The following is a 15,854-nucleotide window of genomic DNA, read 5'->3' as shown; positions in this document are numbered from 1 at the left end:
GATATTTACCAAAGTTTAGGACATCATTAAAATAATCTGGAGGGAGGAACCAAGACGGCGGAGCAGAAGGACTTGAGCTCATTGACTGTCATGAAAACACCAAAAACTAACTGCTGAACAATCATCGACCAAAAAAAGGACAGCTTTTCTCATTTGCCAATCTGATGGAATTTCGGATTTGCCAGTCTGATGAATGTGAAGTGGAATCTCACTGAGGTTTTCATCTGCATTTTCCCTGATAACTAGCGGGGCTGAGCATCTACCTCAGTCCTCTGTGGTTTATCGGCCACTCATTTCTGTTCCTCTTTAGCATCTGCACAAGGGCTTTCTCCATTTTTCTTTTGTCTTTATCATATTGACTTCCCAGCCTTTTTTCTTATGCATGGTATTTAGAGTTGAGATGTCACAAATCTAATTTTGTGTATCTTTATCTTCATTTAACATTATACCATAAGCATCTCATCATCTAAATCTCAGCAAACATGTTTTTATAAACAGTATTTCCTAACATTACAAAATATAGTCATGTTTAGATAATACAAGAAGTATAAAAAAGAAAATCAAATCATCCATAATTTGACTATGTAGCAATAACCACCCTTTTGCATCCTGGTATAATCTTTTCTACTATATAGTTGCGTGTAATGTACATTTTTAAATAAATTAATATTCAGAATAGCTTTGTAACCTTTTTTCAAACTTCTATGGTTTGAATATTTTTCCACATCATTAAGTATGGTGTGAACTTAATCTATTTAAAGCATCACTCTTTTTACTGAACTTCTCAGCTTTTTCAATCCTGTGTTATAAATAACCTTGCATAAACATTTCCGTGGATAAACTTTGGTTGCACTTCATGTTTGTTCTTAAATTCAGTTCCAATCAAAAATTATTTTTCAATGGCCTTTCCAGTCATTTTTCTTTGACCATGTCATGCAGCATGTGGGATCTTAGTTCCTTGTTCCCTGACCAAGTGTTGAACCCTCGCCCCCTACCTTGGAAGTGTAGAGTCTTAACTACTGGACCACCAGCGAAGTCCCTCCAGAACCATTTTTAAGGATCTTAATAAATCTTGCAAAGTTCCCTTCCCCAAATGCTCTATCTTCCCCAAATATAAATCTCTTCAAGTCCTTTCTGCTCAAAAAGGATGGCTGGCTCCCCCAGTGCTTATTTAGTGTCCAGCACCCTCGGAAACACATTTGCATTGTTTCCTTTGCCACTACTTCCTCTCAGCCATCTCAGTTTATTTCTAAGACACATCTGCACCCTCTTGTTAACACTCCACACCTCTGCTCAGGCAGTGCCTTCCACCTCAAATGCCCCTCAGCTACTCTGCCCTCTGCTGGGCTCCCAAAGCCCGTCGTAGACCTTCAGAATAAAAGTTTCCACGTTGAAATGATTGTGACATCACAAGTTTTAATAAAGGAAATCAGATCATGTCCCGTGCCAGTTTAAAACCTTTCCCTGGAACATAATGAAAAGTTCAGAAATTGACACAAATACACTTGGGAATATAGACGATGGTAATGAGATATTTCAGGTGAGTTAGGAAAAGATAATGATACTGGGGTAACTGGGTAGTTATTTGGAAAAAAATTTATGGATTCCTGCCTCACATCTTACACTGAAGGGAATTTATGATGGAACAAAGATTGAAATGTAAAATATGAAACCAAGTAGAAGAAAACAGAGAATTATTTTTATAGTATCAAGCTGGGAAAAGTCTTCATAAGAATGACATAGAACCTGGAAACCACAAAGGAAAAGACTCATACATTTAATTATATAGAAAGCAAAGTTTTCCCATGGTAATAAATACATTGGGAAACTATTGATAACTTATATGTAGGGGAGAAAAAAAAGGATAAATATTCTACAAATCAGTGAGAAAAAAGTTCATCAGAAAGACCAACTGAAAAAAAGGGTGAACAAAATGAACAGAATTCATCAGAACAAAACCTCACCCCCCAAAAAGACTCATATAAATATGAAAAACTGCTCAACTTCACTCTGAATAAAAATAAATGAAAAATAAAAGTGCCTCTCAGTTTCTACCTATCAGACTGGCGAAGATAAAAAAGTTTGATAACACACTGTGTAGCTCAGGATGTGAGGCAATGATCAGTCTCATCTTTAATGGTGGGGACAAACTGGTGCAGCTGCTATGTAGAGCATGTTGCCAATATCCATAAAAACAAAACAAAAACAAATTCATATACTCAGCTACCGGCAATTCCACTTCCAGGAATTTACTTAACAGATAAACTCCCACATATGCAAAATAACCAATGAACAAGTTATAGCTTTATTTATAATAAGATAAGACTGGAAACTACCTAACTGTCCCTAAATAGGGGTTTGGGCAAGTAAATTACGGCATATCTTTATAAAGTGTTAGTCACTCAGTCGTGTCCGACTCTTCATGACCTCATGCTCACTGTCCATGGACTTCTCCAGGCAAGAATATTGGAGTCGGTAGCCATTCCCTTCCCCAGGGAATCTTCCCTACCCAGCGATCGAACCTGGATCTTCTGCATTGCAGGTGGATTCTTTACCATCTGAGTCACCAGGGAAGCCCATATTTTTATGAAGTTGTGTGTTAATTTAAAAAATTAAGGGAGAGTTATATGGGAAAAGAATCCAAAAAAGAATGGATATATGTATAACTGACTTTTTTTTTGCTGTACATCTGAAATTAACACAACATAGTAAATAAATTAAATATTTTAAAAATAAAACAAAAAATCAGGGTAGACTGAAAACATAGAGCTCAGCAAAAAAAAGCAAGATGTAGAAGTGTTTATAGCAAGTTACCAGCTGTGTAAAACATTTTTACATATACATTTCCTTGTGAATACAGTGACCATCTCTGAAAGACTACAGAAGAAAGGCTTAAGAGTGATGATCTCTGAGACTTGCCTGATGGTCCAGTGGTTGACTCTATGCTCCCATTGCACGGAGCATGGGTTCAACCCCTGGTTGGGGAATTAAGATCCCACATGTCACACAGCAGAAAAATTAATTAATTAATTGTGATGATCTCTGTGAGGGGAACCAGGGATTAGAAAGCAGGAGTGGGAAGAGGACTTTCTATGCTTTTTGGTATCTTTTTAATATTCTATTTTTAATCAACTAAATTACCACAAAATAAAACTTTTCAATGTTTAGAATGAATTCCAACTCATTCCCATGGTCAACTTCTCAACATCCTCTCTCACCGCATTTGCCCTCCCTCGGCCACAGTGCTTCTCCTTCAGTTTCTGGGACATGCCAGAAGCTTCCTGCCTCAGGACACGTTGTACAAGCCATTTCCTCTGCTAAGGTTGATGTTCTCTACACACTTTCAATAGGTTGGCATATTCTTACACTTCTGGTCTTAGACTCTGTGTCATTTCTTCAGAGGCCATCTCTGGCACTCTATACAAACAATTGAAAAAACAGTTTAAAAAAATGTCTGTTTCCCTCACTGGGCAGAGAGGGCACCCATTTTAATGGACCACCTATTCCTTCACCCTCTTTATGACAATATCCTGATTTGTTTTCTTCAGAGCCATAGTCACTATTTGAAATTACCTTGTTTTCTGTTATTTACTGTCTCTCTCCATCTCAAGGGTTTTAGTCTCTATGAAAACATGAGTCATGTCTTGTCTTGTTCCTAACTCTATTTTCAGCAACCCAAACAATAAATATTTGCTGAATGTATTTATGCAACAAAGACTATGGACTTCACAGATAACTCTAAAATCACCACAATAACTCAAGGAGGGAGGCTGGTTTTTACTCTTTTTTAGAGTTAAGGGTAACTGATGCGCGCAGCAGTTGAGTAACTTGCCAAATCGGCAAGACTAGAATCCCAAACACTAGGTTCTTAGCCACAAGGCAACGCTTTTTCGATATACAAACTGATCGGTGGATTAAACTGACCAAAGGAATGAATGGAAATGTGAATGTAAACGATTTTTCCCTTGTGTGTCCGGAATCTTCAGATCTACCGCCAGGGGGTGCTCTCGCCCAGTTCTTTACGCCAGTCCTCCAGGCGCGCACTCCCTCTGCGTCTCGGGCTCGCGCGCGCTGCCGCGGCACCGGAAGTGACTGAGCTTGCAAGTTCCCCCGGTCTCTTCAGGGAAACTGAGGCCGGCTCGTTCGGAAGATAGAGCGCGAGCCGTCAGCCAGGTAGGCCGGCCCCGGTCCGCGGCGCGGAACTTAGCCGCGAAGAGCTCTCGCGCCCGGAAACGACCTGGCCGATGAAGGGGGTATGTGGCCCCCCACGGCTCCCGGGGCTCGCAGGTGAGAGCGCCGCCTCCCCTGTGCGTGGCAGGCGCTGCGCCCAATGGGAGCCCTCGCCGTTCTGCTTCCGTGCTACCTGAGCTCATTGATTGGCTACGCCGGGGCGGGCCGCCGGGGGCGAGACCCCACCTCCCAGAAAGGTCTAGGGGGCGCCCCTGAGGGAGAGCGGTTGCCTAGCAACGGGGCGGTGGCCAGGCGGGTACCCGGCCTAGCGCGCGGAGGAAGCCGCGAGGCCGCAGCCCACCCACCCCGGCCTCTAGAGAGGTGCAACCCCGGGCCCCTAAGCTCCCGGGGGTGCCAAGAAGCCAGCCTGGGCCTGTCCCCAGGAAAACGTAGTCTCAGCTGTGGGGGGTCTCGAGCAGGCCTCGACCCTTGTCTCTGACCGGTGGAGAGGCTCGGCGCCTCACCCTCGCCCGGTCTTTGTGCAGGGCGCCGGCGGCCATTGTGTCCGTGCGGGGAATGGAGGACCCGGCAATCCCCCACTGCCACCGCCACTACCAGGGCCTTTGGGGAATTCAAAGAAAGCCAGCGGCGTTTCTGGGGGGTCTCCGGCTTTCAGCCTCCCAGAAAGGCCCGGGGATGGCCTTTCCAAACTCAGACCGCAGATCCAAGGCAGTGTTCCCCTCCCTCTGTTTCTCATCGAAACCTTGAGCCCCATCGAGAAGTCCCTTCAAGGTTTCTTCGGAAGCCTCACCCAGGGCTGATACTGAAATAGAAAAAAAAAAAAAAAAAAACTAAAGCTCACACCAGCCACCTCCGAGAGAGTTCTCCTAGCTCCCAGTAGGAGGCGGAGAGCCAAGGGGCGTGCAAGAGCGAGGGGGCTGGGCTCCCGGGTGGCAGGAGGCCGCGGCAGCGGCCGCCCTCGATCGGGGCGATGGAGGAGGAAGCAAGCGAGGGGGCCGGTTCTTGAGCTTCGTAATTCCTGTGTCGCCTCCTGAGCTCTCAGTTCGCCGGGTCGCATGATCCCTCCAGCCGGAGCTGCTTTTTTTGCCAGCCGCCGCCGCGAGGCCGGTTGACTTACCGGCATCCCCGCTGCCACCTCCTCTCCCACCTATGATACAAAAGATCTTCCGGGGGCTGCACCTGCCTGCCGTCGCCTGAGACGGATTTGAATGTAGGTGGTGAGGGTTTATGGGGGTGGGGGGCAGACTGCCCATGGGGGTGACTTTTCGAGGAAGACATTTCAGAGAAAAGGGGGTGGCTGGGATAAAAGGGGAGGAAAAAAAGGCCGGTGTGATGATTCAGAGCCCACTGGTGCTTTCAAATTGACTTCATCGAAGTACCTGGGAAGCTAGACCCATATCTTCATAAGAGCGGCAGAGAACCCAGTTCAAGTACCTGGAGTGGGGAATGGGATATTGTAGGTAAATGGCTTGCATATTCATTTTTTCCCCCCTGAAGCTCTTTCTTTCCCTTCAGAACCTTGTCTTGCCTTTGGATCTTCGAAGAGAACCACTAAGCAGAGACCAGACCCAGTGAGTGAGCAGGTGTTTTGGACAATGGACTGGTGGAGCCCATCCTTATTATAAAAATGTCTCAGAGCAACCGGGAGCTGGTGGTTGACTTTCTCTCTTACAAGCTTTCCCAGAAAGGATACAGCTGGAGTCAGTTTAGTGATGTGGAAGAGAACAGAACTGAGGCCCCAGAAGGGACAGAATCAGATATGGAAACCCCCAGTGCCATCAATGGCAACCCATCTTGGCACCTGGCGGATAGCCCTGCGGTGAATGGAGCCACCGGCCACAGCAGAAGCTTGGATGCCCGGGAAGTGATCCCCATGGCAGCGGTGAAGCAAGCCCTGAGGGAGGCAGGCGATGAGTTTGAACTGAGGTACCGACGGGCATTCAGCGACCTGACGTCCCAGCTCCACATCACCCCAGGGACAGCATATCAGAGCTTTGAACAGGTAGTGAATGAACTCTTCCGGGACGGGGTGAACTGGGGTCGCATTGTGGCCTTTTTCTCCTTCGGTGGGGCACTGTGCGTGGAAAGCGTAGACAAGGAGATGCAGGTATTGGTGAGTCGGATCGCAACTTGGATGGCTACTTACCTGAATGACCACCTAGAGCCTTGGATCCAGGAGAACGGCGGCTGGGTAAGAACCACGCCCCTTATGTATTCCTTTTCCTTGGCTTCTGGTCAAATCCCCAACAACCTTTCCCCTGTGTCTGTTGTGCTGGGTGATTATTATTGTTTGTTAAGGAGACATAACTGGCCTCTTTGTATCACAGAGGTTAACTTCTGAAATACAGATGACCTAGTTCTGTGAGGACCAGACATCTTCATTCTGGTCTTCCTCGTGACCCTACTCTGTCATACTTGTGTTCCAGTTTCTCTGCAGAAGATAACATAGCCTGTGTGTTCATTTGGCCCCAAACCTTTGAGAATGCAAAGGTAACAGGTTACCCCTCACCCTGACATAATGGCTCACAACGTTAAGGGGTGATGAGTGGAATGCCTGGAGAAGATAGTGAATATCAGTGACCCACCAGCCCCTTCAGTCTTACTCCCTTGAGCTGTCAATCCTGTCCTGGGCTTCCCTCCTCCAAATCAGGTTCCCCTTATTTCAGAGTTTGCATGGCCTGGCTTTGCATCCCTCTGGATGGCTGAGGATTGTCTGATTTTAGGTTGTAAGCTGCGCCAATGGGCCAGTTGTGTTTGTGCTGTGCCCCATATTTATTGGCTCTAAAGTATGCGACTTTTCTGTGTGGTTGGCCAGTTTGCGGAGCGCTTGCTGTCAGCCCAGGGACTTTGCACCTCACTGCCTGGGTTGGTTGGGGAGCTCCAGCTGTTATGCTTGTCACTTTTCTGCCATGGCCCTGGGGCCTCTTCACTGAGCACTGTTTGCTGGCAATGCAAGAACCTGATCTTTGGGGCTCCTTGGGACATTGAGATTCAGTGACAGACTTCAGAAACAAACTGACACAGATGTGAGTCCCAGCCCTGTCACTTAACTAGGTGTGTGACCTTGGACAGGCCAGTTTACCTTGAGCCTCAGGTTCTTCCACTAAAAAAATGTGGCCAACCCTCTTGCCTTGCAGTCCTTGTAAATCTTGGAGCTGATGTGAGCATAGTGACAGGAAGTTTGCTCTAGTAGTTACTGTCAGATCCAGGTACACCTTCTGAAACTGAGTCGTGCCTCATTCCTTTGCCAGGGAAGAGAATTCCCTTGCCCTGATATCACCAAGTCAGGATGAGCTGGTGTGGAGGGATTCTTTACCTGTGGTCACTGTCAGCAGCTTTTGCTCTCTTGCAGTGAACTCAGTCATATCTCCTCGCTTATCTCCCTGCCTCAGGGAGGTGTAGGGCTTAAGAGAGGTATTCATTCTGTCCTTCAGAAAATTGAGCAGGCTGTGGAAAATAAGTCATCTATTGAAGGAGCTGAGGTGGAAAGGGCCACGCACCATGGACTCAGGAATGTTAAGAATGCAATTATCCAGAGGCTGGGCCTAGGGTGTGGCAGCCACTTCAGTTTACCACTGAGCAAGGGACCTCCAGGTACACCACCCCCTGTCTTATTTCCCATTTCTTTGCAACTTCATCAACTCTTCCCACTGCCAGTTCTTATAAAGAGCAGAGTAGAGGTCAGATGACCGGGGTGGGGCTGGGAAGGTAAAGGTGGAGGGCTTTCTTTGGCTCAGACTGACCCAACTTGAAAGCCTTTCAGTAAATGAACTCCCTGGGGGAATAAATGATTAAATAGTTCCTGTTGGTTTGTGTGATGACCTCTCTTTTTCCCTCCTGCTTTGATTTTCTTTAGGGGCAAATATTTGTTTAACTTACTACAGGAGGGACAGGATTCCAGCGTTTCTGACACACCCTCTGAGGCCTAAGTAGAGACTTGGGCCATTTGCCCCTCACTGTTATCTCTGGCTGGTGGTCCTAATTCCATGTGGGTTGTGGCCAACTGTTAACAAAAGGCAACATGGGAGAGGTTCCTGGCCTGCCAGCCAGTTGTCTAAGAGGGCCACCTGGACCAGAGAGTTGTTAGTCACCCAGTGTTGCGTGTGGAAAGAGGTCTTTGACACAGCAACACTGGGCAAGATCATTAGATCACCACTGGATTGACATTCCATCTTCTGCTGTCTCTTTGCCCAACAGCATACCATGTGTTACTTCCTCTTGGTGGACAGAGGGGATGTGTGCAGAAGAGCCAGTTATATCAGAACCGTTTCTGGGCACGTGTTCTTCCCGAGGCCAGGAGATAGAGAACATGTGACACTGGGATCCTTTGGGTAGAAGGTGCCGCCCACTTCCTCTCGGGGACCATTCTGTTTGAGCTGCACACTGGCTGCTGCAGTGGCATCTCATAACCTTCCTGGAGGCTGTGCCTGGGGGATCCATGAATGTAAGAATTACGGACCATTCCACTCGGATATGCTCTAAATTTAGCATCCTGGCAGGAAAGGAAAAGGAAATGTGCTTTTACGGAGTATATCTTATGCGTGAGGCATTGTAGTAGGTCTTTTACTTATGCAGCCAAAATTCACTGAGCATCTTCTGTGAAGCAGGCATGTGCTGGGTATTGGCTATAAGCCAGATATGGTACTTTATCTCATGGCAATGACATGCTATTTCAAATACTCCACACAATAACTTTCTAAGATAGGTTTATTCTCAGTTTATATGTGAAGCTCCTGGTAGCTTAAATGATTGGCCCCAAGTATTCCTCAGCCAGTTAAGTGACTGAGTGAGAATTTACCCCAGGTGGGCCTGATTCCAAAGCCTATAATCTCTTCCCCTCCACATCACATTGTCTTAGGAGTAATAATGTGAGCCAGAGACGCTGTTGGGCCAAGCAAAACATGCCTGTGGAGGTGCACTTGAGTCTGTGATGCTGGCCTTGTTCAGGAACTGCAGGAAGAACAGCACCAGTGTTGGCAGTAGCAGGCTGCCAGAGGCATGTATGTAGCTTCTAGATTCTGTCACTGGTAAAACTCAAGTCAGTATCAGGATTTTCCCCAGTGAGAGTGGGCTTCTTGTTAATTTTTTGTTAAAACCTTCTCTGGCTCTCCCGGCAGGTAAGAATTGTGTGCATAAAGGGAGAAGATGGCCTGCTCCAGGTGTGTCTACTTGATTGTGGGGGATGCCCCAAGGACTGGCGTTCCTCATCTATACAGCCACACCACTGCCTGCCTAGAGTCCCCTGGCAGGATGCTGAACCTGTTTGTCTCTCTTGTCCATTCATCCCTCCCACCTGTAAAATGAACTAATGATAGCCACCTGCCATAGCTTGACTCTAGTAAATGATGTAGAACAAAGGCTCTCCTGGGCCTTAATTGTGTGGTGGAGGCACTTCTTTTAATGAGTGGGCTACCTGCCTCCAAAAACTGAACTTTGCCCCCAGAGTTTCTTGAGACACAAAGCCAGCCCTTGAGAGATACTCCACCAGAATAGTAGAGGCTGAATGTTTCGGGGGCTTTCCAGTGGGAATGTGGACAGTTAGGTGGGAGGACCCAGGTGGGCCAGGCCATTTTGGGATCACTATCCCTGGGAAACCCCTTAGCTTGATGGAAACACCGTTGTTGAACAATTTTGGGGGGGTGGGGGGAAGAGAACATCATTTGGCCTTTCCCCAGGCTGCATGGCTCTATGGTCTTCTAGTTTCTGTAGGTTTCTTCTTGACTGTTCTGTCTTCATTGGCACTGATGTATGCTTTGCTGAAGCACCTCAGCGACCTTTGCAGATCTCAGCAGCTGTTGGCAATTTTGCGGTTTTCTTGGGGAAACCCCATTAGAAACCCCAAACGTGGAAATTTTTAGTAATCTCATTCAGGTCCCAAAGTGAGGTAGAAGTGTCTCAGGGGCTCCCCATCAAAACACCCGGTTCTTCTGGAGGTACATTTGAAGTTGCCGTTAAAACTCCATCACCATCATAGGGTTTTCCAGGCTTCCTAGGATTGATTTCCGCAGTAGCCCCACAGAGCCCTTCAGCTTCTGGTAGAAAATCACCCCAGGTTTTTTTCAGGGGCCTTCAATGGAACCTGCAGGGTTTTCTTGGTTTTTGTGTGGGCTACTGGAAGGCGCAGTTATTAGTTGTCCCTTCCCCAGCAGGTATCTGTCCTGAGGCTACAGGCTTGAGCATCCTTCCTGGTTTTTTCTGGTGCCCTCAGCCTTCCATCACAGGGCTTGCTTTCAGTAGCCATGATTTTGTCTGGGTTTACCATGGATAGATTTAGGGGTAATTCCCAGTGAGCTGTTCTTCTACGGAAACATAATCTCCTACTGCCTTAATTAGCAGGGCTCTGTCCCCACCCCCAATCTCCAGCCTGATTCCGTGGAGTCCTCCCCAAGGACTCCCTCTTTTCTTTGAAGGAGGCAGTCTGCTCCTGGATCTGCTTCTCTTCTGTCTCCCTGGCCGACAGTCTGTTCCCAGTTGGCAGATCTGAGTCAGACAGTCCCAGTGGGTTTTTTTGTTTAGCCTGGGGACAAGAAGACCCAGGAGACCATGATCACTGATTTCAAATATCTGGAGGAAGAGGGGCTAAGCTGTTTTTATTAGTATATTATAGGAGAACTTGGATGGGTTAATCACATTGATAGAGTTTAAATTAGTATAAAGACATTTCTAACACTACCATGCCTCTATTAGGTTTAGGAGTTTCCTGAGAGTAGAGTTCCACGTCTTGTCAATACTTGTTTAATTGGCATGGAGCAGAGGCCTTAGGCATAGCAGGTATGTAATGAAAGAGAAGCCCACTACATTTCTGAAACAGACACTTATCAAACCAGAATAATAGTGATAGGAATTGCCCTTTATCTAATTATTCATGCATTGATTCAGATAGCATTAATCGAGCTCCTATTGTGTGTCAGGCTGCCCTAGGCACTCATGGTACAGCATTAAATAAAATTACGTTTCTATGTCGGGAGCTCATATTCTAATGGGGAGAAACAGACAACATGTAATTGTTATTGTTTAGTCTCTAAGCTGTGTCCAACTCTTTGCGACTCCGTGGACTGTAACCCTCCAGGCTCCCCTGTCCATGGGATTTCCCAGGCAAGAATACTGGAGTGGGTTGCCATTTCCTTCTCCAGGGTGTCTTCCTAACCCAGGGATCCAACCCAGATCCCCTGCATTGGCAGGCAGATTCTTTACTTCTCAGCTACCTGGGAAGCCGCAATTATATACATAGGTAACATATATCAGTTGAGACTAAGTGCTATGAAGAAAATAAAGTACATTGAGGTACAAGGCATGCCTAGCAAAGGAGATAAGGCTGCAGTTTTAAAAGAGTGCCTAGGGAAGGCATCACTGAAAGGTAATATTTGAACCAAGACTTGAAGAAGGTAAGTTGGTGGTTGATGTGGGTACCTTTAGAGAATGTGTTATAAGCAGAGGGAGTGTGCTGGCCAGGCTCAGGGATGAAAGAGAAGGCCAGTGCAGCTGGAGAGGATATAGCAAGAGGGCGAGTGGTCAGAGGTGAGGGGAGAGTGGGTGGAATTGAGGGGGCAGAGTAGCCAGGGCCCAATCTCATAGCGTATTACAGGCTGTGATGAGAGCTCGACTTTCGTTGACTGAGAGGCTAGGAAAAGATAGGAGCAGAGATGAGTTCCACAAGTTCTGAATTCCACAGGGGAGCCCAGCGAAGAGGCTGGCGCAGCAAAGTGAGAAAGAAGAGTGGCTTGAATCAGGAGATAGAGGTGGAAATGGTGAAAAGGGTCTACGGAACAGGACCAGACTCACATGGCGCACTGATGGTTCCGACCACCTTGAAAGCCACATTTTTCAGCCACTTAGCTTAGCAATCAGAGAATCAGGTTTAAGTATGCTAGATATTCTTTGGGATAGTCTCTTCAAATATGGTATCCTGAATGGTCCTTCCCTCTAGCACTCTTGCTTCTGAATAATTGCATCGTGTCTGGATTGAGGTCCCAAATCACCTGTGTCTAGCTCTGTGACCTTGGGCAAGCTTCTTGAACTCTCTGGGCCTTAGGGCAGGTATTACCTGCTTCACAAAGACCTAACGAGATCTGCCTGAGATGCATAGAGTCTGGCAGTAGTTGGTATCGTAATTCTGACCATCTTTGCACAGAGCTCATGTCAGAGACCTGTTCACAGAATCTACAGTAGCTGTTCTCCCTTGTTTGGACTCCACAGTGACCTTCTGGCACACACTTAGGGCAGGCAGGCAGGCCTGGCAGTGTTCCTGTCCTGCCAGGAGCTCTGTAGTGCTCCTTTGCCATGTTAGTCAAATGCTGGCCTTTGTTAGGATCCCAGTTCTGGTCTCAAATCTGCCTCAGCTCACTGTTTCACCTCGGCCACATCACTTCTAGGCACCCCCGTCTATAAGATGGAGGTTTGAAGTTGAGTCTAGGAATCCCGCTTCTCAGTGGCCCTAGGCCTTGTGGTGAGTTCCACCATTGTGGCATATTTCATGATAGTTACGCTGTAGGATGGCTCTTTCCAGGGATCGAACCCATGGCCCCTGCAGTGGAAGCTCGGCGTCCTAACCACTGGACTGCCAGTAATTCCCCCCACCTTGCTTTTTTGATGCTTATAACCAACAACCCGGGAGGTGAGCAGAGGGAAATCAGGCTAAGAAAGATGAAGTGACCTGCCCATCTGGAGGAAAATGCAGGGTTTGGGCTTTCAGATCTAGATTTGACCACTTGTGTGCTGCGTGACGTAGGGCAAGTCTTTTACCTTGTAAATGGCTGTAATAATGGTGCCTTGTTCTGAAGAGTCAATGAGTTAATTCCTGTCGTGTGGCTCTGCTTAGTGACGGTTAGTATCAGCAGTCACATCCTAGGGTTCCTTCAGTCACATCACCTGGCTTCCCATTTATTACATATTGATTTTTGTAAATAAGGAAGAAACTGCCTTTGGGACCTTCTGCTACATGGTTTCACCCCTGATGAGACTCAGGCCAAGCCAGAGCTTTGAGACTGGCTCTACGCTACAGGACTTTTTGGTCAGACTCCAGAGCTCCCCTCGGAACTAGAGGTTTTTTTCTCCCTCTTCAGGAAATGCCATTGCAGTGACTTCCATGGACTGCTTCCTGTCCCAGCCCTGCAGCCGGATTCTTGCTGGCTTGAGTGTGGAAATTGGAAAGTAATATTCCTAGGCTCTCCCCATGCACAGACTCCTTTTTTGCCCATGTCTCTCCCTTTCCTCTTGTCAGTTAGTTTCTTTGTTCCCTCCCCTTTGACCCTTCACCTGTCTTCTCTCTCCAGCTCATGGTCATCCCTTTTGGATTTAGAAAATGCATTTCCACTGAGTTCTGTCACACCTTTCCACCCACCCTACAAGGGAGGTTGTCCAAACTCCTGGATTCTCTCCTGGCTCCACACTAACTAGCAGTTTTAGTCTTGGACTTCCCCTAGAAGGACATGAAACCTGTCGCTTGCGGTGCCCTATGTCATCCATTAACCCTCAGGGGTCCCCACCCCACCCCCTGCACAGGCCTGGGACTCCTCAGAGTTTTGGCACGTAGAAATCCTACCTCTTAGAGACGATTGATAGAGGGTCGAGTGGAGCCTGCCACCCCCTCCCCGTGGTCACCTTTCAGGAGGAAGCTAAAAGATTGAAAACCTTGTTGGACAATCATCTGAGGAATGGGAGCTAGCCTGGGAGGGAATTGGAACGCACTCAACTATGCCTCAGATCCTTTGTTCCGCTCTTGAAAGGGAAACATTCCCCTCCCTCCTCCCTGGCCACACACACGTGCCTTTGTTCCCCCGAGTCAGGCGGGGCCGGGAACACTGTGTCCTTCCAAGGAGCCTGACTGGCCTCCCCAGAGGCTGGCCTCTTGGTCAGCAGGACTGAAGTTTTTGCTCAGGAACCCTCAGCCTCATGTCCTTTCTATAGAAGAGTCTTTCTGCCAGAGGCTGAGAACTTGCCTACAAACAGCTGCCCAGGGACTTCCCTGGAACTCTTCCACAGGATGCCCGTGTCCCAGGATTATACAGTCCCTCCCTCTTATTCCACTTGGTGATTAATATTATTGTTAATGTTACTATTAATAGCACCTAACATTTATCAAGTGCTTATTGTATGCCAGGCATTGTTCACAGTGCTTTACACGTATTAATTTATTCTATTCGTAGACAATATTCTGAAGTTGTTGCTATTATTATCCCTGTTTTTCAAACCAGGCAACTGAGGTACAAAGATGTTAAGCAGCTTATGTGGGTAGCATGGTTAGTAAGTGGCAGAGCCTGTGAGGGTAACTTCCAAGCTCCCCCTTTTAAACACTACACTGCACCCCCTTCCCCAAGTGCGTCTGAATGGTTGTTGGCATTAATCCAGCGCTTACTATGTGGCAGGGCTTTCCCCAGCTTCATTTTTGTGTTACTGTCCAACAACCTCAGCATTACTGGACAATGAGATTTGGGGGGACTCAGCTAGTAAGAAGCAGAGTTAAGATTTGAAACCACGTCTGTCTTACTCCAAGCCTGCGTTCTTTATCTCTGCTGCTGCTGCTGCTAAGTCACTTCAGTCGTGTCTGACTCTGTGTGACCCCATAGACGGAAGCCCACCAGAATCCCCCGTCCCTGGGATTCTCCAGGCAAGAACACTGGAGTGGGTTGCCATTTCCTTCTCCAATGCATGAAAGTGAAAAGTGAAAGTGAAGTCGCTCAGTCGTGTCCGACTCTTCGCGACCCCATGAACTGCAGCCTACCAGGCTCCTCCGCCCATGGGATTTTCCAGGCAAGAGTACTGGAGTGGGGTGCCATTGCCTTCTCCGGTTCTTTACCTCTAAACCGTCTTAAAAACCCTTCAAGGTAGGTGGTGTCATCTTCATGGTAGAGTTGAGAAGACTGAGTCTCAGAGAAAAGTGGCATGCTTGGAGCCTCACAGACTAGTACCAGGACGACCCGGGATTCAAACCTGAGGTGCTTGTCTTCATGACACTGTACTGCCTTAGTGGTCTGTAGCATGATGATAACTGTTTTTATGTGCATGATAACACTTTATAATTTACATCTTTATACACATCATTTCATAATGAAGTGAGTGATGTGGGTGTGTTCAGTCCCATTTCAGGGAGGAAACTACGGCAGGGGTCTTATCCCACAGTAAATGGCTTAGAATTCTTTTAACTCACTCTTAGCGATGTTGCTTTTAGAAAGTCTGGATTCATTGCTCAGAGCTGTCCTGAGTTTTGTTTCATTTGTTAAATCAGCAAATACTGGTGCCTGCTTTATTTGTGCTGAGTGCTGGGGATGCTGTGGGTACTGCAGTGAGGGGGCCTGGGTGCCCTTCCTCAATGATCTGTTTCCATGCCCCACACCTTGGGCCATGCTGGTGTTCTTCTGCCATCTGAGTCAGGCTGTGTGCAGCGCCCAGCCATTCCCTTAGCTCCCAGACACACCAGGCAAGGCTCGTTACAGGATGTATTAATCACTTTCTACAAAACCTTAGATAAAACTCTGCACTCAGATTTGAAGCGTAGCTTAATTTCTCACTGGTGATGCTGCTGCACTACGCGAATCAGCTTTCAGCCTCATCCACATGTCTGAGAGAATAGTACCAGCCCCGCAGAGTAAGCAAAGCTCGAGTGAGAAAGTGAAACGCAAGTGTTCCTTAGTAATAACGACAGATGCTGTGTGTTGAGTGCTTGC

The 15,854-nt window shown here is 47.2% G+C and overlaps 1 protein-coding gene across 6 annotated transcripts in view; it reads left to right on the top strand.

Annotated features, from left to right (window-relative positions):
• Positions 1 to 4,073: 4,073 nt before the first annotated feature.
• The window catches only part of BCL2L1 (BCL2 like 1), a 52,830-nt gene continuing 41,049 nt past the window's right edge, over positions 4,074 to 15,854 (top strand). The window contains exons 1-2 of one of the 6 annotated variants that reach the window (XM_027976356.2): positions 4,074 to 4,173; positions 5,707 to 6,382. In XM_027976356.2, coding sequence (XP_027832157.1) covers positions 5,819 to 6,382 — 564 coding nt within the window. In that variant the 5' untranslated portion in view covers positions 4,074 to 4,173; positions 5,707 to 5,818. 6 annotated transcript variants of the gene reach the window in all.

Source organism: Ovis aries, chromosome 13 (assembly GCF_016772045.2).
Source record: "Ovis aries strain OAR_USU_Benz2616 breed Rambouillet chromosome 13, ARS-UI_Ramb_v3.0, whole genome shotgun sequence".
In the NCBI taxonomy this organism is placed as follows: Eukaryota; Metazoa; Chordata; class Mammalia; order Artiodactyla; family Bovidae; genus Ovis; species Ovis aries.
Note: the sequence above shows the minus strand (reverse complement) of the source record. Positions and strands in the feature narration are given on the sequence as shown.